The sequence below is a fragment of the Sardina pilchardus genome, chromosome 18 (assembly GCF_963854185.1).
Source record: "Sardina pilchardus chromosome 18, fSarPil1.1, whole genome shotgun sequence".
NCBI lineage: Eukaryota > Metazoa > Chordata > Actinopteri > Clupeiformes > Clupeidae > Sardina > Sardina pilchardus.
In genome coordinates, this window is record NC_085011.1 from 22,161,548 (window position 1) to 22,186,219 (window position 24,672).

A 24,672-nucleotide genomic window follows, 5' to 3' on the forward strand; every position below is an offset into this window, starting at 1 on the left:
ACGCTATTTGTTTATCCAGCAAATAACGATGTCCACAGACAAGGTACAGTATGTTGCAATGCATCATACTTTCATAAAACCATGCAACATCGAAGCAAGTCAAATTTGTAGTTTCTTGTCTCATTTCATGGAACTACAAATATGCTACCCTATCTGGTAAAGTTACATAGTGCAGTTATAGCCGATAGAGGGCCGCGAAGTGAAAGCGGAAGTGCCGTTCACCCTTTTATGAGTTGACGAACCGCTGAAATGATTTTGGAAACATTATTAAGGTACAAAGAACTGTTTAGTGTTGCTTTAAGATCAACATTCGCTCCACTATGATTAAGTGACCGTGTTAGGATGCATATGGAGATGCTAGGCTACTCTAACCTGATGTCCGTCTAGCTACAATGGCCTAATTAATACATAATGAGAAATACATCTTGATACAGTTTGAGAACTTCAGAATCTGGACAAATTGCTGTGTTACTAAAACCAAATTAACAGCAAGCCAAGCAAACAGGACATCAAATTAGGTCCTATTTGCACAAATAATGCAACATAAACAACAAAGTTGACAAAATGAGGAAGATCATTACTTCATGACTTCAACACACAGAAGCCATATTGGTAATATAGGGTGAAAAACAAATGGCAGTTCAGAGAGGTTGCCGTCCTGGAAGGCTGAAGGCTGAATCTGAAAATGCTGCTGTGTGTGTGTGTGTGTGTGTGTGTGTGTGTGTGTGTGTGTGTGTGTGATAAGCTACGGATGGCTACATTTTCCTGGAGATACATAAAGTATTTCTCTATCGAGCTCACCTGCCTCCTGCTCCCGAGACGAGCTTTTAGCGTCTCGGCTGGCTAGGATGGGCTTTCCGTAGCGGGCCGCAAACTGGCGCTCTGTGCCCAGGAAACCGGGCATAAGGAAGTCGAAGAGCGACCAAAGCTCCAGAACGTTGTTCTATGAGAACCAGGAGGGAAGAGGAACAATTGAGAACAGTGGATAAAAACCATCCTGCTGAAATGTATACAAATAATCAAATACCCCGTGTAGGCTTTCAATGGATCATGTTCGACATACAAGGAAGACATCAACATTGACAGGAACTTAAAACCACACAATTTTCAAAGGACTTTTTCAAAGACATGTTATGGCAAGTCTGAAATCAAAGTGGCATTTTTTGAATTAAGGTTTCTAACATCCAGTAAACATGTCTCATTCACAACTTCAATGAACAGTCCAGGAAAAGTTTGGTTTGGTCTAGGGCTGATTTCAGTGCTGTGTCAAAATCTACATCATGATGACTAAACAAGTGTTTGACAAGATGCCAACAGACTCTCTCCCCCCCCCTCCACACACACCCCACTCCCTTCTTCTTTGAAGCTCACAGAACGTCAATGACCTCCACTGGCGTGCCGACTGGAAAAGGGAATCATTATTGGGGGGCTTAATGCAAGTTACGCGTATCGATCTGGAGCTGTGAACAAAGGGAGCGTGGGCGGTCCGAAGCTCAGCGGGATCAGCTCCGTTAATTACTCATCAGAAGGGCCCGAGGAGCGCCGCGGAGGAAATCCACCGCCTTCAGCGCAGACGCGCCGCAATCAACATTAATCTCCCACAGCTGAGGCAACATGTTGCTTTCCATTAGCGGGGATCTAACGAGTTGCAGGGATGGGTCAGTTTGAAGTATGATGGGCACTGGCCAAGAGATTTCACACATGTGAACGCACGTGGTCTGTACTCACTGTATATTAAGAACTGCTGCAATTAATTGGATGCACATCAAGATAGTTTGTGAATGATAATTGAAGGCAGATTAAATTGACTTAAAAAATAATATGACCAGCCACTAGACTCTGGTTATAATCCCCTCGTAAGGAATGCCTCAATGCAGTATTATCACATAGGGAACACCTGCGCAGAAAGAAGAAATGTACCCCAACAATCAGAGTACCTGTTTACATACAGTAGGTCGATTTTTCAATCGATTCAGGTGTTTACATGAGGCTATTTTTTGTGTCCATGTAATCAGGGCTAATGTGACAAGAAATTCCTGCTTATCCATTCACTCAGTCAGGTTCCAGAGGAGGAAACGTTCTCTCACCTGGATGGGCGTTCCCGACAGGATGACACGGAAGTTGGCCGCTATCTGCTTGATGGCCTTGGAAAGCTTGGTCTTTCCATTCTTAATAACATGGCCCTCATCGAGGATACAATAATTAAATTTTATATTCCTGCAAAAGAGAACACCTGTCTGTAACATACTAGTAATAAATTGCTAAATCATAAACTGAAACTATGAACAAAAGGTTGAGGACAAAATAAAATAACAAATCAGTGACGTTACCTAAAAAAATCGATGTCATTCCTCACGACATCATACGAAGCTACTATGAGGTTGTGCTTCTTCACCTGATGCTGTAACCTGCAGAGAGCATACAGTCATTCACATCTAACCTTCCATAGAAGATGAAGATCCAATCTGTATTTCCTAGGAGGCGGATTTCAAAACCGCAACCGCAGTCTACCAGACGGTGAGTAAAAGCAGAGCAAGACACATATCAACGTCTAAAAAATAAACACTGATGATCAGTCTTGAGTTTACTCTTATCTCTGAAAGGTTGCAATCTACTGTAGAGCACAGACTTCGCTACTGGGAAACTCGCAAAAGAAACAAACAAAGCCAACTCTAACTCATTGCTATGAAATGCTACACAAATCTCCTGTGTGGTTTAGTTAGCGCTACTGGGCGGATGAGTGTTTGGGGCTTTGTACTGACCGAGCTCTCTCTGTAGGAGGTCCAGTGTAGTGCAGTGGGTTCAGGTACTCTCTAGTGCAGAACTTGCCCACCTCGTCCACCCAGTGGCCAGTCAGCGTAGGGGGGCACACCACCAGCGATGGCATCGGGGCACAGTCAGCAGCCTTGGTCTTGGCATATTCCTGCACCCTACACACACACACACACACACACACACACACACACACACACATCAATCACCAATCAATTCTCTGGAATCAAACCACCAAAACTGGCTAGCAGCGACTATAATTATGCTGAATTATGTAATTATGTTGAAAACATCTGCATGCAGCTACGCTCTGAACAATCCTGAAACTCGCAAACCATAAAAACAAATAAACAATAACGACCAGAACAGTCAGTGTTACCTGAGGTAGTGGTCTCCAGCCAGAATGCAGATCGACTGGAGGGTCTTGCCGAGACCCATGTCATCGCACAAGATGCCGTGCAGCTTGTACTTGTTCAGGAAGGACAGCCAGTTGACTCCGTCCTGGAGGGCAGCCATTCAGAGACATGAGGTGAGTGGGAGGGTGTCAAGATCTAACGCCACAGCAGCCACCATCGCACTTTTACAAAGCACATATCACCCCCCCGCACCCCATCCCAATCTTCTTGCAAAACACAGCACCACTGCATTCCCTGAACCGTCCCTTTCCTTTCCCTGCTTGTCCTAAAAGTTTGTTTTCCAAACTTGATGTGCATTAATCTTCAGGAATTCACCCCCACACATCCCATGCATCACTTAGAGGGTGTGTGTGTGTGTGTGTGTGTGTGTCCTGGACATCTCCTGGACTCTCTGCTGTTGCTGACCCCTGGGTGTGTTTTAGCTGATTGATTCGTGGGCGTTCATTTCACCCGATGGATGCTAGAGCGGAACAGGACGGACGGACGGGGTTGGTTGGTGGGGGGAGACACACACACACACACACACACACACACACACACACTCCCAGGGAACTGGCCAACAGGGCAATCCGTTTTTGCAACTTCTAAATTTGTCATGTCGAAATGCAATTTGTAGTCAGCATCACCCTGCCAACACTCCCCCCCCACCAGACCCCATCCCCCTCACTCCCTGCACTGTTGCTGGGAGGCAAAAGCTATTTGTGAGGCTGACAGAAAAATGGCGAGGACCAGAGGGGCCAGAAAAGTGCTGAGTCGCCGGTCTTTAATTGAAATGCTCTGGAGAAAGGGACCGGCCGATGCCTCATCCAGTCAGCATAAATACCCTGGGACCGGCGAAGACAACGCGCGCGCACAGACGCCAACTCCTAGCATCAGGGCATCCTGCCCACGCTTATCTGCTTAATAGGCTTCTGTAGATGTGCACAGAACACATCACACAAACTGTGTGGAATGGCTGCAGTGATATGAATAATTCATGGCGTGATTTAGAAATTGATGACGAGGGAAGAAGCACAAAGTAACAAAGAGTAAAGATCTGTTTTGAGAGCAAAGTTGTGCAAGATAAACCGGTTATAGCTTAGAAACACGAAGGCACATTTCCCTGAAATTCATTTAATCTCTAATCAGTACCCTGGAAATTCCACACAGATTTCATTAGTCCCATCGTACACACACACACACACACACACACCTGCTGGTACTTCCTCAGCTCTGCCTTGATGGGCACTGGGATCTTATAGTTCTCCAGCTTCCTGCCATCCAGTAACTGCTCCAGGAAGTGCCTCTCTCTGGCCTTCTGGCGAATCAGGTCATCAGACATGGTTGGCGGGTCTGGGATACCAGCCTGGCGACACAATAATACACAGAAATATGTCACAGAGGCCTCGTGAAATACAGGAAATGACTCATCCCTGAACAGTTCCGAAATAACTTAATTGGAAATGACTAACGGTTGTTCTAAAATTGAACTGAGAAAATGAGATCACCATAAAGCTCTAACATGTATGTCCATTGTGATTCATATTGTGTTTTTACAAAAAAGGATTCTGTAATAGTTGAATGGCAAAATTTGGTAATATGAATATCTAGGGTCCTAAAAAACACTGGGCAGCTGTCCAGCAACTGACCATTAACAAAATGGCTGACCACAGAGGAAGTGATGCACAAACTCAATCCGTCAATAGAACAGAATAACAGCAATGGGCACAGTGTACAAGAGATCAGTATGTCAATACCAGAGCATCTGAGGCATTCTGTAATGAAGCCATGGCCAAGTGCCACTGATGTTATCCATAATAAGATATAGTAGTCTGCCCCCTGCTGGACACAGACTAACAAGTCACACTCTCAGTGAACTGTTCAAAGACTAACCGCCACCTGTTTGAGCAGATCATGAAAAGAGCTGAAGGGACAGTATTGTATGTGTGTGGAAATATCTTACTTCATTTTCCAGGAGTATTTGACTGAGTCATTATTTGACTGCCTTTTGACAGTAAATATTTGACTGACTTTGTTTGACTGTTGAAGGGGGAATAGGCAGGAAAGCAAAAGCTTCCTGTGTGACTTTCTGTGATGCATGTTTTCCCCATTGCACTTGTGTTTGCGTCACATACACAGTACACACACACACACACCTGTGATCTTTACGTGTGAATTTGTTCAGATGCAAAAGTAACAGATAACAATGGTACACCTGCCAACCTCGAGGCAAAAAAAAAACATGCTCACGTTGGCTTTTAAGCATGAAGCCAAAAACACAGAAATACATATAAATTGTGAATAGCGAGCCATGTGAATGTGTTTTAAAAAAGAAAAAGAAAACAATGTTCACCAGCTGACTAATGTAAATTACTGATTGATTTTTAAAGAATTTCAATTGCACTCAGTTCCTCTCAGATGGCAGTATCTTTCCATCATCTGTGAGGCTGCAATGATTACATTATCATATCGTAAAGAGATCGATCGTGCTCAATCTCCATCTGGAAACCTATTAATGTGTTCTCGCGCTAATAAACAAGAACAATGATCTATATGCTCCAAAGAAAAACAAATTCAACACTCAATTCAATGAGAAGCTCAAACTATTTAGCCTAGGCCCACTTTCAGACTCGTTAATGGCTGCATCAGGCCTTGGAGAGGTCTACGCTTCCCCAGTGCCTTTTAGTTATGAAAACTTGTAACGATCAGCGACACATGGAACATATAATGCTAACTGAAATAACTGGTGAATAAGTAGTAACTTTACAAGACATCAAACTATTACGCCTAAGTGGATTCACAAACATACTGTGGGGATTTTTGTATCGCAAAACGGTACAGTGTTTGGGGAAACGTAAATTTGCAAGTGAACACTCGGTAACCTCACTGGTGTGTCTGTCTGTGTGTGTGTGTGTGTGTGTGTGTGTGTGGTATGCTGATCTGTGTGCGTGCGAGCACTCTTTCACACCTCCAGTGGCAGTAGTCTGATGAGCGTGGCGAAGCACTGCGTGGCCATGAAGCGCACGCTGTCGCTGGGGTCGCTCATGCGGCCCAGCACGGGCACCACCAGCAGCACGATGTAGGGCACGATGTCCACGTCCAGCTGCTCCATCAGGCCTGCACCAGCACACGGTCAAGGAACAAACACCTCCACGCAGAGCCCACAGCACACACACAGGATAACAACATCTCACACACACACAGGATATAAACATCACACACACACACACAGGACATAAACATCTCACACACACAGGATATAAACATCACACACACACAGGATATAAACATCACACACACTCACACACACACAGGACATAAACATCACACACAGGACATAAACATCTCACACACACACACACACACAGGATATAAACATCACACACACACGATATAAAACACGCAACTGGCCCCATAAGAGCAGACATAAGAGTCTTTTAGCCTGCTGCTAAAGACATTTTGCACTGAAAGAAAATATTTTTGTTAAATAAATGTAAAATTCTTAATACTATTTTTTTTTTTTGGCCTTTTTGCCTTTATTATGATAGGACAGTGAAGAGGTAGACAGGAAAAGAGTGGGAGAGAGAGAGATGGGGTGGGATTGGGATATGACCGCAGGCCGGATTCGAACCTGGGTCCCCGTGGGCACTCGGACCCGTAAATGGTATGGACGCTGTAGCCTGCTGCGCCACAGCGCCCCCCCCCCGAATTCTTAATACTATTAATAAAAATAATAATAACAAAAATAAATGATTAACAGAAAGAGCCGCATGATTCTGCACATATCTAGAGAGGATACAGGCCAGCGCCTCGATGGCTCCCTCCTGCTTGGTGCTGTTGTCGATGGCGCCCAGCCAGGGCAGCACGCGCTCCAGGAAGACGTTCATGGTCTCCATGGTGGCGATCTTGCTGAGCACGCCCACGCAGCGCGCCGCCATGTGACGCACCGCCGTGTACGGGTGCTGCAGACACACACACAGGTGGTCCAGCTGCTCCAGGAGCTACAGAGGAGGAGCAGGAGGAGAGGTGAGGAGAAGATGAGAATGAGGGAGGAGGAGGAGGAGGAGGTGGTAGGGGAGAGGTGAGAAGATGATGAGGAGGGAGGAGGAGCAGCAGCAGGTAGGGAAGAGGGAAGGGGAAGGAGGTGGAGGAGGAGGAGAGGTGAGGAGAAGATGAGAACGAGGGAGGAGGAGGAGAAGGAAGGGGAGAGGTAAAAAGATGATGAGGGAGGAGGAGGAGGAGCAGCAGCAGCAGGTAGGCAAGAGGGAAGGGAGAGGAGGAAGAGGAGGAGGAAGAGAGGACAAGAGGAAGGATGATATGGAGTTGACCAAAGAGAACGAAAGGGTGCAAACAGATGAACACAGATGAGAGGTTGGAAAAGGTGGACGGTGGAGACAAAAACAGACAGGCAGAAAAAGGGAAGGAGAAAACCACAGGAGATCTGTTCATGCAGCACGCCCATCAATTCTTCTCAAGCATTCCCCTTTACTATGCAAGTACTGAATGCACACAACAGGAAAATACAGACCCCCCCCATTCACTTCCTCCTCTTTACCCAAATTATTCACTGGAATTGTATCTTGGTTTTACAGACTCATCTTTTTAGGCATTGTCATCAGACCTATTTATCTCAACTAAATTATTATGTTGTGCATATCTGTCTGTACTGTAACATGTTGTGCCTATTGTTGTGTGGTATGTGTATCTGTCTGCAATCAAATTGCCCATTGGGGACAAAGAAATAAACTGAACTGAACAAACGACCACTCACTACCATCTGGCACAACAAAACTGTTGTGAAAACAATGAGCGGCAGAACCAATGTGGCACCTACAGCCGGCACAACATGTTCCCAGCAACCCATCAGACAAGAAAGCCTGTACTCTGGAACATGAAGTGTCAAAAGTGACATGCCACATCAAAAGTGACAACGCATTGACGACACAGATCAACACCATTCTCACAATCTCCTGCGCAAAACAGGGAGCTGTGAAATACAAAAGAACAGGGAAAGAAAAAAAAAACACCTAACCACAGAGAATGCCACAGAGATGTGTGACTGGCTGCAGGGTGCCAAGAGGGAGCGAGAGCAGCAAGATAACCTGCTCGCTCGCCGGAAACCACAAACTGGTGCGCGGCAGGTGCGGTTAGCATGCAGCATGTACAGAACACACAGAACACACACACACACACACAGTGCCTAAGGGCTGGGGTGTGCTGCTGCAGACTGTACAGAGCGCAGAGTTGTATTGCAGTAGCTGAGGGGCTATAAGTAGTGTTCAGGGACAGGGGGTTGGGTCAGTGGTGTCCAGGAGAACAGGAGACTCACCAGTGGGATGAGCTGGGGAGCGATGGCTCCGACCACCACCTCCAGCACCTGGAGAGAGTTCACAAGCTCCTGGGCCACCGTGTCTCCCTTCTCCAGCAACGACGCTACATCTGGAGAGACACACAGGACACAGACATGCATAATACAGCAAAACCCTCAAGACAGACAGGCAGACAGACACAGACAGACAGAGACAGACATTGAAATAAAACCGTGAAGCGTTTTGTCATTGACAAAACAGTTCAGTTAACATAAAAGCAATATTAAATGCTGAAATTACTTTGCAAACTCTTATGCTTCAATAAATCAATAAACCCCCGGCAGATGTAAAGTGCCAACTTTAGCTGGTGTGATGGAGGTGTGCGGAGGTCTTACCCAGGCCCTCTCTGCCCTGCACCACGGCCTTCAGGGGGCCCGTCATGAACTCCCACAGGAAGGGCAGCGTCACCGTCAACTCTGCCCCAAAGTGCTTGGCCACCGTCGTCAGGGAGAACTCGGCCCCTCTTCGCTGGATGAGGCACGGCTTCTTACTCTACAGACAGACCATAATAATATATATATATATATATTTTTTTTTTAAACATGGACACCACGGATGTTCAACTAAAAACACGGAGACACGCGGCGACGTCGGATTCGGAAGTTTCAGATTGGCTTACTTCGTCGGAGTCCATGGCGGCGGTGTTGTTGGGGCCGGAGTCTCCGGAGAGGTTCTTGGGGGGTTTGGGGGCGGGGCCCCTCTTGCTGGTGACGGCGAACGCGGCCTTCTGGTGCAGGTAGAGCGTGATGATGCCCTTGGTCGTGTTCACCATATGATGAGCGCCATCCTTGTCTGTGGCACTGCCTAAAGACCAGAGGACATTTACTGAAGGGTTGAGTGGGGGGGAGATATCAGACTAAGGAATGCCTGTATTATGTGGTGTGGTCAGAACTGTCACTTGAACCAAACCATAACAAAGAAACTACCTGGAACAACAAGACTGTCCAAGAGAAGCTCAATCTTTGTATCAAAATCAAAAAGTACCAGACACAGACCATCTCATGGGCAACAGGCATTAACTTAGTTGAACCCTGCAGATAATTATTTTCTTAGTCTAAACAACTAGAGGGGTAGAAATGGTCAAAAGCGAGCGGACCTTTCCCTCCCTCCTGGCCGGCGTTGGGTGCTGGAGGTGGGGGGACGGGGCAGGAGGCGTTGGGCGTGAGCAGGGGGTCCACGCAGAGCGAGGAGCACAGGTTCCGCAGCACCTTGGAGTTGGGGCAGGGCGTGCGGCCAGCGCACCTCTGCAGCAGCCGGGCAATAGCGGTCGCTGCGTGACCCTGAGGGAGAGAGAGAGAGAGAGAGAAAGTATGAGTGAGTGAGTGAGTGAGTGAGTGAGTGAGTGAGTGAGTGAGTGAGTGAGTGAGTGAGTCTGAGAGAGAAAAAGACCATTGACCACTCCTGGCAGGCCACAATGTGGCTCTGAGCCAACAAAACGCTCTAGTAACATTGAAAGGAGAACGTAAAAAGGAGATTGAGAGATCAAAACAAGCCAACAGGCAAAGGGCAAAGGGAGGGAGGGAGGGAAAATGTGCAAATTTCAAAACACAGCTCACTCAACGTCTCTCTACCCTTTATCACCTGAGCAAATGAATGTGACCGAGCAGGTAAGCACTTTGTAACTGGGGTCTAATGCTTTTGTCTCTTCTGCAGACAGCCTCCTCTTTATCATGCGCATACCAGCGAACACTTCCAACACAATGCATGTCATCTTCAATATCATCTCGCTAGTCGTGATGCCCTGTGCAAGCCTTCATTAATGACCTTCAACATAAGGGTGATGATGACATGGCTCTTCAAATGCTGCAGAAAGTTCCATTGCCATGAATGGGCCTTCCCAACGTCTGGGGATCTGTTAAATCTATATAATTACTGCTGTATAATTACGGGTTTTGTGCTTTTGATTCACGTTTTTCATATCATTCCACAAGTCTGTTCGCTTATTGCAATGGAATTTCAATGGAAGGGAAAGTCAGCTAGTAAGACGTTGTCACGCAAGCCGTCAAGTTCTATCTGTGGGGCAAACTATCTATTTAGTCAGCGGAAGCCATGAAACAGTAGCAAAATCATTTCTATAGACCCCCTGTGAATTTCAATGCTTATAAATGCTTATTTATGAGTACATGACCATGAACTTTGAACTTTCTTTGAACTTTGAACTTGAGTTAAGTTTCTGCCCCCTCCTTGTCCTCCTGCTCCTCGTCCTCCTCACCTGGACGAGCGTGTTCTCCTCGCGGCGGGCGGCCTCCATGAGCGGGCGCACGAGCGGGTTGAGGCGCTCGGGCAGGGCGCCCAGGCCCACGGCGGCGCAGGCGCAGAAGGTGTGCACGCGCAGCTGCAGCCGCTGCCACTCGCCGCCCGCCTCGGACACCGCCGACGCCGCCTGCTGGTGCTTGGCGTCCAGCGCCGGCCAGAGCGGCGAGCGCGCCGCCACCATGCCCACCGTCATCTCCGAGAACACCGTGGTCACCTGGGGGAGGGGAGGGCCAAAGAGGAGGAAAGGGGGACAGTGAGTGACCGATTGAGAACACACAAAATCCTATAACGGTCAGTTGTCAGAGTTGTTCAACAATTTGTTTTGGCAAGTTCAAGATATCAACATGTATGAGGGCCTGCTGACCTATTAAGAAACACACACACAGCTTCCCCCCCGCCCCTCTCTCTCGCTCACACACACACACCCTTTCCTTCTCCACCTTTCACACAAACACACACACACACAGACACACACTCTCCCTGAGACAACCTTGCTAATTAGGTTAATTAAAGACAACAATGACCTTTGTAGGCTTTCATTATGCCAAGAGGAGTAATTATACTGGTCCGTGGAGCAGCCAATTGTCTATATACTACATGTTCCTTAAGCAAGCTCCAATATAGACTAGAGCTGTCATTCCCACCTCCTGCCTTTGTTTACCCTTTAACATCCCTTCTGGAGGAAGACTTTGGAATCGAGATGTCATTTGTACTATGCATACTTACTTTTATCTTTATCATGAGGGCAAATTTAACGAAGTATCCCAACATTATAGACAAACCTGATCTATAGTCTATATAATGTGAACGTATGTATATGATCCTATGTGCAAGTGTCTGAATACATGTGTCTCAGAGGAGTAGAATCGTCGGGTGTGTGTGTCTGTAGATGACCTTGGGGATGGAACATGGATTTGCATATATTAGTGTGTGCACACAAATCAGGTATTACAAGGTGTGAGTGTGTGAGTGTGTGAGTGTGTCTTACCAGCTCATTGGCCTGGTCGATGGTGAGCACGCTGCAGTTGAAGCGCTCGTGTACGTGCAGCTGGGCGTCGGCGAGGAGGGCGATGAGCTGCTTGCATTCCGTCTGCATGCGCGTGAAGGGGATGGCGATCTCGTCGTAGTACAGCTGCTCCGACAGGATGGCCAACAGCCGCGGCTGCACCAAACCGGACACCAGCTCACTCTCCTGAGAGAGCGAAGGAACGGGAGGGCAAGAAAGAGAGAGAGCGGACTTAAATGACAAGTCGACTAAGATATTGGTGTCAACAGACACACACACACACACACACACACACACACACACACACACACACACACACACACACACACACACACACACACACACACACACACACACACACACACACACACACACACACACACACACACACACACACACACACACACACACACACACACACACACACACACACACACCTTCTGGTCAGCAGCCCACTCACACAGCACCATGGACACAGCAATGCGCTGCAGTGCCGACTTGGAGTTGAGGTGGAAGAGCAGCAGCTGGGCCAAAGACTCGGCTGGACGGATCTCCTGCGGCCCGCTGTTGATCCGCGGGTCACAGATGCAACGGCACAGCGCCCCCAACAGTCTGGGAGGAGACAACAGCATTCAGTCAGGACAACATTTTAATATACAATCAAACACATAAGATAAGCACAAGCTTCCAGAATGGTATTAATGACAAGTCTGGCTAAATCAACTCGGAGCATTCTAACAGAAGAGCCCTATGGCTTGGATTCGAAGGGAGAAGGAAGTCATGGGGCGTCTTAAGCTCAGTGAACTAAACTACGCTCTTGGAAAACTGTCAGCTCATGCATGCTATAATATCAACGTGATGTTGCAACCCTGCCGGTCTCTGCCTGCCTGCCTGCCTGCCTGCCTGCCTGAGTGCCTGCGTCTCTCTCTGGGTTGCAGGGCGGCGTCAAGTCACAGGTACTGCTGATCACCTGATTGGGGCACCTGTACTATAAGAGGCTACCTGGCTGGAGTTCAGGGTTCCCCCTCTCCATCAGAGCATACAGCGCTTTTGTCTTTCGTTTGGGATTTTGCGCTCTGATTTACACCACACTTCATGTTCTTACCATCTCACATTTATGCCGACCACCTCATGGTGGTTTTCATACATACTTACTTTACTTTAATAAACATATTTTTGCTGACGCTTTATCCGCGTGTGGTCTCCCTTATGTTCAATCACCACAAACAAGCCTGGTGGTTGTCACAGTGACCAGGAGCAAATGAACGGTCACTCACTTGGCAGACATGAGCCGGGCTCGCATCACCATGTAGTCTCGGGTGGCGGGGTCTTCGGTCACCGTCTCGGCCCCGGCGATGTACTCCTGCACGGTCTCCTTCACCTGGCCGGGCACAACACACTGCCGGGGCTTGCCACTGGACTTCTCCTAAACGCAGACGGGAAACACAGGGGGTGGCATTAACAACGTCTGGAGAACCGAAAACAGCTACACACACCTTGTGTGTGTGTGAATGTGTGTGTGTGTGAGTGCATGTACAGAAACGACTAACTGAGAGTGAGAGAACGACTTAATGACTGAAGCACTCTCTCTTCACCTTCATGGCCTTTTAATCTCTAATTATTCACCTGTGCAGTTCACACACTCACACACACAAACACACACACACACTCACCCTGGACTCCAAAGCCTTCACAGCTTAGTCAAGTGACCTACATGCGCACACACATACACACACACACACACCCAATACCGTACACTAATGCTCAAACGGATATGAAACTGACCTTTGAGCGCGCTTTGACCTCCAGCAGCATGTTGAGGTCGATGGGGATGTGGGAGGCCTGCATCATCAGGCACAGCCAAGCGCCCATCCACGGACAGCTGGCCGCCACCACATACTGGGGCAGGGCCTGCTTCAGCAGCTCGGCCCAAACCTGCAAACACACACGTCGGGCGTCAGCAAGCAACATACAAAGAGAGCTCATACACATAATAAAAAGTACTATGTCAAGTTGAAGGAGAAATGCGACGAGTCCACACATAGATCTCCGTTTCTCGAGGTCACCGTGTACTGTTGGTATGGTACAAAGCAATCGGTTTTGACTAGCTTGAGTTGCTACAGCCAGTAGCTAACACGGTGAAGCAGCTACAGCGCTATACTCTGGGGGCATGTATACGGGGGCTCACTGACATGCCCCCAGAGTATAGTGCTGTAGCTGTTAGGCTGCATTAGCTGCTGGCTGTAGCAACTCGAGCTAGGAAAAGCTAGTGTTAACTTTTTTCTGTACTGACAGTACTCGGTGACCGAGCAACGGAGATCAAATTGAAGGGTGCACTTGCCGGATGTCTCCTTTAAAGACTTGACGCTTTCAACGTGTGATTTCGGTTGCATGGTGAGCCTACGCATCCTTTGCATTCATAGCTATGGTATGCAAACCATGGAAATTACAGTATGCAGTAAACTGACACGACTAGCCACACCTTGTGAGCCTGTCTGTGTACCCAGCAAGTGCAGTATGATGAGCAATATCCTGTGTGCACTCCAGTGTACTGAATGTGCAGGATGAGGTGTGTGTGTAGGTGTGTGTGTGTGTGTGTGTGTGTGTGTGTGTGTGTGTGTGTGTGTGTCACATAGTTTGTAGACTCTCTCATACCTTTTGAATGAGGTCCATGATCTCCTGGTTGCTCTCCAGGATGCATGACTGAAAGATGTGCCTCAGCATGTCCTGTAGGATGGGGTTCAGCCACACAGCACAATTCTGCAAGCAAACACAATCACTCATGTCACGTACACTGGGTCACTGCATTTTAGTTGCTTTGAAACACACAGCGTGCCCCACACACACACACAGTGCACACACACCTGATCAGCTTTGGACAGTAATGTGAAGAGTGTCTCCAGTGCTGCTTTGCGCACCGATGAGATGGTATGCCGCAGGAATGGCCAAACGCGCGGCACGAGGACAGTCAGAGACTGTTGCATGCTGGGAAAGGAGGACAAGGAAATATTTACACTCTTCGAATCATTATGTCCAGTGTAGTAAACAAACATCTCAAGCCACTTTTCTCTAATACGGAGAGTGATAAGATGCAATGCAGTCCTTTCTTGACCATGTTGCTGAAAAAAAACCCTGAAGAAAATTCAGTCTGTACTAAAACTACCATACGAGCACAAGGGACTATCTCCATGAAGGAAACCTATGCACAGCTACGGCAGCCATGTTCAGGAGGAGTGTGGAGGGAGAGGGGAGAGTGTGGAGGGGAGAAGGAGGGCGGCCATACTTGCACTGCCGGACTTGAGGGTAGGTGAGCAGGGAGGACAGCAGGGTCATGATGCTGTTGGTGGAGGCTGTGAGGTCATCCAGCTCCAGGAGGGCATCCCACAGGATGTTCACAATAAAGGGGACCTGTAAGTAGCAATGAACACACACACACACACACACACACACACAAAGAGTTAGATAGTTGGAAAAGATAGCTAAGTAAGTTATAGTCTTTGGAGTTTGAACCTGAAAGAGGTTATAGTTAAAGCTCAAGCTCCAAAACAAGGACTACACACACACAAACACAGAATAAAATGAAAAAAAAACACACACAAAACACCCATAAAGTCTACCTTACACTGACAGACTTTGACAAGATTTGGGAAAGATTCTTGAAAGACTAGTCTTTCATCTAATGCCTCTCATTCAAGCTATACTCAAAAGACTACAATCTTTCAAGAATCTTTCCCAAATCTTGTCAAAGTCCATCAGTGTAAGGTAGGCTTAAGGGTAAAAAAAAAGAAAAAAAACAGAACTATTGTGAGGCAGATCAGATGCCCATTTCTCAGAGGCCTAGCGGTAGCGCTGATCAGATGAGCTAGCTGACATGTCGTTACCTTGGGGAGCTGCAGCTGCACCAGCCCGTCCACCACCGGGATGAGGGCCGCGGCGGCCACCGCACGCACATCATCATCCAGGTCCTGCAGGCCCTCGGTGATGGCTGGGAGCACTCTAGGCAACAGGTCTGAGATCAGGTCCTGGGTTGGCATGCAGGCAGAGCATATCAGAGGTCAAAGGTGAAATCCTGACATAGCAACTAATGTTCATAAAAGTGTCTACCATTACTTTGCGGATCAACAGCAAAACAGAAAGTGACAAAATCCTAACATACAGTATATATCCATCAGATGGGAAGGACACAAAAATAGCCATATCATAACTCATAAATAGCCAAATCATAACTAAAAAAAATCCTCTATCTGTTACTTAAAGACAGACCAAAACATACCCAGCTCAAATGATGGTTTCAAATGAAATGAAACGCAATAGTGCCACTAGATTCTGCCAAGATGTAATTCAAGTGAAGTGAAGAGGGAAGGGAGATGCTGGTACCTGTCGTACGGCGAGGGCATACTTGATTCCTAACAAGCCCCCATGTCTGACCTCCCACTGGTCTTCGGTCAGCAGCTTCAGGAGGATATCCACCGTCATGGCAACGCCCTTGTCGGTCATGTGTCGCAGAGCTACACCTAACGTTTGGGCACAGGTCTCCCTCACAGGGGCCACCACCTGACGAGAACGCCACCAGGGATGAGAGAAGACTGTCACTTACTTACTTATGGTTTATTTGATAGGGACAGATACATATCATGTGGGCTGTGCATAACCCAACGGAAGGCATCATAGCATTTATGGCTAATTTGGCTAATTTCCACATTTTGGTGTGGCCTGACCTACAAGGAAGTGTACTGAAGGGAATGACAGGAAAAGCAATAGAATTGAGAGCTGGGATATGATCATACTGTATCTGAAACACACAAACAAAATCACACACCTCGTCCGACACAAAGTCTCCGAAGCGGTCCAGGGCGAAGACACAGAGCAGGCGGATGACCACGTCCTCTAGCCACTCCTGGTGTTGCCGTGACATCTGCACAAGACACCAAAGCAGCCCAAACTCAGCGGGTTACACCTCAACAGCCGGCGCATCTCCATACTATTAGAATTCAACTAGCACGACAGCAGTGGCCTTTTGCCTGCGGAGTCGGAGGGCTATTTGAGTGCCTTTTCCATTTCCTGGTCATTATCAGCACACCCTCGCTCCTATCATTAATCGATGATGTCTGTCGCTAAAATAGGAACATTCTTATTCAACGTTTTATGAGCCATGCGGTCATAAACTTTAAATAGGTGAACAGGTGCTCTGGGAGTTAACGAGAGGAAGGAAATGCATTTAGTTCTGACATAAATGTTCAATTACAAGAGAAAAGGGGCCTAACATTACTGCCTAACTAACAAAGCCCTTGACCGCAAAGAAAGAACTTTTGACCACAACGGTCCACTGTGCTCTGGTCAAATCCTTTTCATTACTCTTAAGCACTGAGATCCTGAGAGCCTCATGTGAGAGTTTTAACAGTGAAAGAGGAAGATGGATGCTTTATGGACAAGCACAAGGGTATATTTTGTATGCTTTACTGTGACCTTTGAAGAATTTGCAGACAAAGACAAGCTGATGAGCGGGTTAGATCCAGATTATTATAGCTTCCATTGTTGCACAACTTCAAGCCATGTTTACTTTAAAGGCGGCGTTTCTTTTGTCTACTACGTATTTAACAAAAACACAGTATTGTGTTAAACAATAAAATGACATCAAGCGCTCTTTTTAAAACACCCTCTGTGGTAAATATGTACATATGCTGAGCAGCAGTCTCTCACTTTGACGTCAGCTTCAAGAGCTGTGTCTGTATCAAGGAGCTGTAACTTAGAGCAACACTTCTCCTCTGTCGTACACACGCTATTTGTTTATCCAGCAAATCACAATGTCCACAGACAAGGTACAGTATGTTGCATGATTTTGTGAAAGCATGATGTATTGCGACATTGACGCAAGTCAAATCTCATTGCAAGTCTCATTGCATCAAACTACAGATCCGCTACCCGATCTGGCAAATTTACATAGTGCGGTTATAGCCGATATGAAGGCCACGAAGCAAATGCAGAAGTGCTGTTCACCCTGTTACGAGTTGATGAACCACTGAAATGATTTTGGACACATTATTTTAAGGTACAAAAAAACCTCTTTGAGTAACTCTTAAGAGTTATTTGAACCACCCCCCTGTCTAACTTAAGTTCAATAATCTGCTCAACTTGCACATCCTGCTTCCAGCCCTACCTCCCTCTCCCACATCACCCTCATGGGGGTTCATGAACAACCACGCCCTGTCTGTCGTCTTTGGGGTGGTAGTGGTGGTGATCGTGGTGGTGCCGTACCTGTTCTGCTGTGCTGCCCACCAGCTTGCCCCCTCCGGCGCTGTGACATTTGAGCACTTCCCTGAGGCCCGTGCCGGCTCCGTGGCGGACCTGAGAAGGCAAGCCGACAAAACAGCCGGCTCAGATATCGCCCCAATCCTCACACACACATTATTGGGAGTGCAGCCAGGGCTGGCATTTTGATGAGGCACAGCAGACACACAAATTGCACACGAGTTATGTCTGACAGCAAATAATATGTCTCTGTTTACGTGTGCTCATGTTGTACGCTTAGAGGCATGAACCTGAAGTACTTGGGTCTGTGTGTGTGTGTGTGTGTATGTCTATGTGTGAAAGAGAGAGTTTGGGGGGGGGGGGGGGGGCAGAGTGGTGTATGTGACTTTACCTCCCAGGAGGGGTTAAAAAGGTCATTGCATAGCTCCTCACAGAAACTCTCCAAGGGCCACTCTTGCGTCTGCAAACGAAAACGAACAAGGAATAAAACATCAAACACTGTTTTTCACGCAGTGCTGAATAGTTTTTGAGCGTCTTGTACATGATACTCTTCCTCTTTTCAGTGAGCCCACCTCTTCAAACAGACTGGAGTTATCTGGAACGTTGTCGATTAACACTTTACTGTCCGTTGCCGGCTGCTCGATGACAACGTTGGTCGTTTTCCGCCGCTTCTCCTCTGGCTCACCTTCACAGCTGTCATTGCTTCAACACACAACACCACAGACAGTCAGCAACTACAAACCCTGCCCATACTCCCAAATCCATCCTCCTGTCCCAGTCACATTCACTTGTGAAAGTCACCTCTTTTCGTTGGGGTCCATGTCTCTTGATCTCTGCTTGGCCACCAGCTTTGCCATCCTTTTGGCCTTGTTCTTTTGTCGATTGCTCATGCCTGGTCGGAACTCGGAGTCAATCAACTCGGCTGCCTGCATAGGCTGTGAGACAAGTGGGAAATGCTTTAAGACAATGTGTCATTTATCACAAATAAGCATGCTTCATTAACTGGAGCTGGTCAGGCGCAGCGTTACATCAAAACGTGCTTATCTAAGCCAATTAACTCCCCCTAGCCTGTGCGACTCCATTTAGAAGTTTGCTAAAAAAGAGCTGGAGCCTCCACTGAGAGGCTGGGAGTGGCCAAACTTCACTGCTTGGCAACGACACCAGCGTTGGCTCAGGTGTTACAGCATGCTGACTTGGCCCGAGCTTTAACACAGATTGGACTGTCAAAAATAACCACACACGGCACCATTTGTAAGTCCAACTTCATAAGCACTTGCACAACCCATCACGGCTCTGGCAAAAAGGAGGCTGCGAGAGGCAGGAGGCATTAGGCCTACGGTCCAATCTAGCCATTGGCGGTAACCCAATCCCACACATTCCAAGCTCCCACACCACACACTCCACCGGAGACACCAGGTTCCACTAACAGCATGTTAACAGCACTGACATTCTGAGCGCAACCCTGACCCTACTGCTCTGCTCTTCGGGAGCCCCTTCACAGCACTTCTAGTACAGTAAGAGCGTTAACAGGCACTGGGGGCATTGGTTACGGTCACCTTAGAAGCTGACCGCTCGGCAGCGCGATACGAGAAACCCTTAGGATGTCTGTCGTCGAGAGTTCTAATAGCGGAGGGGCGACACAAGAGGGCGAGGACAGATCACCTACCACATGGTTGCGCGAGGGTGGCCAGGAGGGCCCCTTCGCCCCGGGGCCTCGGTTGCAGACGGAGGTGGGCGTGTGTGCGCCGGTGCCGGTGGGGGTGATGGAGCCCGGGGCCGGGGGACAGCTGTAGTCCAGGTCCTCGTCGTTGAACAGCTCCTCGGTGTCCATGCCGATGGCCGCGCCCATGTCCAGGCCCAGCTTCTTCTGGAGCCGCTTCCTCTGCCGAGCCAGGCGCTCCTTCGGGTCCACTTCACCTGGACAAGCAGCCAGCACAGGTGGTCAATCTCACTCTCACTCTCTCTCTCATATGTACACACAATGAGGAATTCTACTATTTTTTACCATTTCTATAATTTCTCTAAACCTTAAAATAATTTAAGGTTAATCCACTAAACCATAATCTGTATAAACCTACTAACTAAATTCTAAACCATAATCTGTGTAAACCTCCTAACCATCTATCGCAAATGTTTATTCACCACACATCAAGATGCATATGTCTGAATTCTGAATGCTTTTTGTTAATATTTCTCAAAAGGACTGAGACATTTAACATCTTTACTGTAAGTGACATTGTGCATACCAAACAATTCAAAGAGTTATATTAAAAGCTGCCTGACCAAAATAGGTTTTGAGCACCATCAAAAAATTCCAGGCGTATTCACCACAATGAAATGCACAAGGCATGCAAATCTTATCCAAATTACACACACGTAAACACACCAGGCGGCATGACGCAGTCAGAGGCAGATCGCACTTAGCCAGTCAAATAGTCAACATACCCAATGCAGGAACACAAGTAACAAGCAGCCATTGATTGCTTGAAGCCTTTTGTTATCGGCATTCACAAGAGGAAAAGCAGAATTGCTAGCGGATGCACCATTTCCTCATTACTATGTAACAATAGGCCAAACGTGTGCAGGGGGAGTCCTGCTGACACATACCGGGAGCTGGAAACACCAATTGTAGTCCAATTATGAGTAGACATTTCTTAATCAGATCTCGTATCAGGTTTCAAAACCATTATTACCAACATTTGTCTGCGCCTATGTCCTAGAATAAATTAGATGCTCCTACACTGACAAGTGTCAAACCTAAATCAGATATGCAGCCTTAAAAATTCAAATGTGTTACACATCTTTTGCTTTTAGGCATTTTGGGCCTTTTATTGAGAGATGTGCACCAACACAAACACACAGGATGGCACAGTGAGACTAAATTGTGCACATCTTTCACACCTCAGGATCTGCAGGCAGGCAGGATGCCCTGCAACCATACAAATACATCCACCTGCAACACTCCTACCCTAACCCCATCCTACTGCCAAAAAAAAAAAAAAAAAGATAATCTACTAAACCCAACCTACGCAGGCGGCCTGTGAAACCAAATCCATTCACAAAAGGGAACAGCTACTTCCACATTCAACGCATCCCTCAATCAACTTCACAAAAATCAGTCTAGAGGGGATAGTTCGAGGCCCTTACCGGACTCGTCTTCCTGGACGTCAAACTCGGCACCTGCGGACCCCAGCAGAGAGGCCCCATGGCGGAGCAGGCGGGAGATGTCAAACCTGTAGAAGCTCAGGCGATCGGACGGAGAGTCCTCCCTGGTCACCTCCTGACCACTCTCTAGAAGACACACAGACAGAAACATCAGTGACGGAACAGCTTCACACTACACAGCAAATCTAAAATTCAGATTATTCCACCCACCCAAAGGTTAACAGAGCAGTACACTTTGTGACCGCACAGTGAATAATATTCTGTTTGCTGTGGCTGGTAATACAAGAATTTTAACAGCGTGCATGAAAAAAAAAAAATCAATATGTAAATTTACATATCAACTTGCAGAACATTTTTCATGAGCTCAGAGATGGAAGACTGCTAGTTGACATCAGCTACAATCCACCCACTTGCTAGGTGCTAAATCAGTTGTTCAGATTTGTTACATCTTCAGGTCAACTTATGGAAAATTTGGAGCGCAACGGACGACGTGCAAGTGCTTCAGCACACTGTAACCGTGTGAGAGCGTGCGTGACATTTAATTGGTAATCAAATAAAAGACGTTTAACAGGGAGCATGAAGGTAATGATTCCTAAAGTAAACCATCCAGAAAGTGGCTCTACCATATCAAATGTATCATCTCAAAGCCAACAGAGGACTTTCCTTTTTCCGGTCCGTATTTACATAGAGGTTAAGCTTACTGGGTCGCGTATCGTCTTACCTTCCTTAGGCCTAGGCGGAGGATTCCATTCAGGAATATTTTTCACTATTGCCTCCACTGCCTGGCCCGCTGCGATTCGGGTGTCCCAATTTGGACTCCTGAGATATGTCAAAACCTGTATCGCCGAGAAGAGAGGAAGTATTGAACACCTACACAACACCTACACAGCACAGCACAGCACAGCACAGCATAGGTCATTACGTGGGGTGCCCACTGGATGTATTCAAATGAGTGGAGTACAACGGATGTCTGTGCCCTTTAGTGACAGCGAGTGCTGTAACATGGACCATGAACTCCACATGCCCACTGGGCCCGGACACAATAGCCCATTCAAATGTCTGTGTCCTTTTACATGGGACACAGGCAAGCCTTAACTTTCCATAGAAGGCAGGGAGCATAGCATGACGTATGCAAAGACCCCCCCCCCCCCCCAGACACACTCACACCACCACCACCCAAACTTGCCACCAATTTCATTTTATGACAAGGTGATGGACACAGTCATGAGGAGAGCCTTTGGGATGATGAAATGACATGATGACTGCAAACTAGCTTGAGAACTGAAACTTGGAAATTGTGTGTGTATGTGTGTTTATGTGTGTGTCTGTGTGTTACAGCAAAATAGCTCCAGAGGGTGACTCACCTTGGCTAACAGATTGTTCAGCTCATGAGGATGAAGTCTAACCACATCACCCAGTTGCTGGGCGGCAGCTTTCCTGGTTACTGGAGTTGTGCCAGTGTCTAACAAAATGAACAGACGTTCAAGCCTACAAAAAAAGGAAAAACCCACACAATTAATCCAATATAGAAGTTAACCTGTTTTCGTCATGACGTCAATAAAGAATAAAGATCAAATAAGGCTCTCAAAGGACTTTTCATTACCATTATTCAAAATGACATGAAAAATCCACAAAGCCACTAAAACAGACTTTCGCAATGAGTCTTCCCAAATTGTGGCAGGAAGATACAATACACCCAAGGCAAAATCCTTGAGGTGGACAAAATCAATATTATTGACTTTAGGTCATTAGCCAGATCTGCTAAAAATAACAGTCTGGGTAGCCATCTACAGCCTCTGAGTAGTATGCCCCAGACCAGACTTCTGCATCCAAAGCATCATTCGCTGTATATCCCACAGCAAGACAACCAATATGTGCCTTGAATCAATACCAGTCCACATGTGAGAAACAGCACTGCTAAATGGTAATGGAACATGGATGGAGCAGAATTCCAAAGGGAGACTGAGCAAAATGCAACTTAATAGCTGGATCAATAAATGGATAGGTTTTTTTTTTTACACTAATTCTATGTCCAAGAGTTTTGTTGTAGGATGTATGTAAATAGATATAGGCCTACTGTATAAGAACATGTGGACCCAAATCAGTAATGTAGCTTTAAGAGGTGGGTGAAAAAGCCACTGGCAGTTATTTTAGGAAAATTGATGTGATACATAAAGGGCCACAAGCATGTGGTTAAACGAAAAATGAAATTGGGTACAATGCCACTTCCCCTTACAATGTAAGCACATTCTCCCTGACTGGATTTGGACCTCTGAGGCTAAGTCAATACATCTAAATGATGTGACAAAGGTCCATTCCATCTGATGGGGCACAAGAGGATGATGTTCATCACTAGTATGTGTATGGACATGTTTATCACAGAAGAACTGAGAGGGATCTGACACAAACATCTTGGATTCAAACCATAGTATTACATTAATGTATTTCTGAGAGTTAAACTCTGCAACACACAAAAATAAAGTGCAGAGACTATCTGATGCAAAGTCATATTCAGCATTTACATAAGAGCAAATTCATTCGGCTTAAGCAAGGTGACGATTTATTTGTGTAGGTGTATTCTTGAAAACGTCGGATCAGTTTGAGAGGTGGTCTACCACATCACAAAGAATGCTGTTGGCTTCATGATGCATGTCTGGCCTATTTCTGATTAGTTGGTTCCGCCTTGGATGCGTCAGAGTATTTCATTTTACACTACTTATCAATAGTGGCTTCACATTGTAGGACACAGTGTGCAGACAAAGACATATACAAATGTAAGAAAGTGGTAATCGCCTCACGTTAAGTCCTTCAGATAACGATCTGGTAATCTGATCCGAAAGTACAGTGTTAAACTAACGTTATAACTGTCCACCCAAGAAAGTGTTACAGGGCACGTGAAGTCGTGTTACACTACATTTAGCCTCAACACCTCACCTAACTTTATTGAGTTACCAAGACTGGCACCTAACAAACGAACAAGCTCTGGGATAGTGAAATGGAAGACAGACAAAGTGGAAGCAATTAGACAACAAGTTAATTGACAAGCTATGCAATGTATTGGTTGTGCTTGGTTATGCTTTGAGGAAAATGCGCAGAAAGAAAACAACTCCTACACAGGCCACTGGAATTTAGTGTATCCAGAAAGCACTAGCTTCCTTGCTAACCTTAGCTACGATCATATGCCCCAAAATGCAAGTATGAAAGACTACTAAACGAAAAGCTTAAATCCCCACGTTAAACAGAAAGTGGTTTTACTGCAAAACTGTCGTCAGGATATCTAGCGAAAATGATTGCAGTAACCCAAAATAGAAACTGTAGGCAACTCAACAGTAACTTAACAAACCATGAAACATTAGCAATAGCGTTACGATTCTGCCATGTGCACCATATGTCGATTAGGTTAAAACCAACGACAGCAGGAACACGGCCTTGAGTCAGTTCTCAATAGGTATTGTTAGCT

General features: G+C 46.7%; 1 protein-coding gene across 1 annotated transcript in view; it reads right to left on the minus strand.

Moving 5' to 3' along the window:
* The window catches only part of btaf1 (BTAF1 RNA polymerase II, B-TFIID transcription factor-associated), a 30,255-nt gene that overhangs the window by 5,065 nt on the left and 518 nt on the right, over nucleotides 1-24,672 (minus strand). Inside the window, exons 2-32 of the mRNA XM_062519325.1 lie at nucleotides 22,577-22,700; nucleotides 21,934-22,048; nucleotides 21,195-21,338; nucleotides 19,714-19,964; nucleotides 18,849-18,982; nucleotides 18,620-18,749; nucleotides 18,439-18,507; nucleotides 18,054-18,143; nucleotides 16,618-16,713; nucleotides 16,176-16,352; nucleotides 15,680-15,820; nucleotides 15,082-15,206; nucleotides 14,663-14,783; nucleotides 14,454-14,558; nucleotides 13,584-13,733; nucleotides 13,076-13,224; nucleotides 12,236-12,410; nucleotides 11,781-11,984; nucleotides 10,749-11,006; nucleotides 9,633-9,816; nucleotides 9,156-9,340; nucleotides 8,872-9,028; nucleotides 8,497-8,606; nucleotides 6,967-7,168; nucleotides 6,136-6,284; nucleotides 4,381-4,533; nucleotides 3,152-3,273; nucleotides 2,763-2,930; nucleotides 2,331-2,408; nucleotides 2,088-2,217; nucleotides 802-943 (exon numbers count right to left, since the gene is read on the minus strand). Coding sequence (XP_062375309.1) covers nucleotides 802-943; nucleotides 2,088-2,217; nucleotides 2,331-2,408; nucleotides 2,763-2,930; nucleotides 3,152-3,273; nucleotides 4,381-4,533; nucleotides 6,136-6,284; nucleotides 6,967-7,168; nucleotides 8,497-8,606; nucleotides 8,872-9,028; nucleotides 9,156-9,340; nucleotides 9,633-9,816; nucleotides 10,749-11,006; nucleotides 11,781-11,984; nucleotides 12,236-12,410; nucleotides 13,076-13,224; nucleotides 13,584-13,733; nucleotides 14,454-14,558; nucleotides 14,663-14,783; nucleotides 15,082-15,206; nucleotides 15,680-15,820; nucleotides 16,176-16,352; nucleotides 16,618-16,713; nucleotides 18,054-18,143; nucleotides 18,439-18,507; nucleotides 18,620-18,749; nucleotides 18,849-18,982; nucleotides 19,714-19,964; nucleotides 21,195-21,338; nucleotides 21,934-22,048; nucleotides 22,577-22,700 — 4,538 coding nt within the window. The remainder of the gene's footprint in view (nucleotides 1-801; nucleotides 944-2,087; nucleotides 2,218-2,330; nucleotides 2,409-2,762; nucleotides 2,931-3,151; nucleotides 3,274-4,380; nucleotides 4,534-6,135; nucleotides 6,285-6,966; nucleotides 7,169-8,496; nucleotides 8,607-8,871; nucleotides 9,029-9,155; nucleotides 9,341-9,632; nucleotides 9,817-10,748; nucleotides 11,007-11,780; nucleotides 11,985-12,235; nucleotides 12,411-13,075; nucleotides 13,225-13,583; nucleotides 13,734-14,453; nucleotides 14,559-14,662; nucleotides 14,784-15,081; nucleotides 15,207-15,679; nucleotides 15,821-16,175; nucleotides 16,353-16,617; nucleotides 16,714-18,053; nucleotides 18,144-18,438; nucleotides 18,508-18,619; nucleotides 18,750-18,848; nucleotides 18,983-19,713; nucleotides 19,965-21,194; nucleotides 21,339-21,933; nucleotides 22,049-22,576; nucleotides 22,701-24,672) is intronic.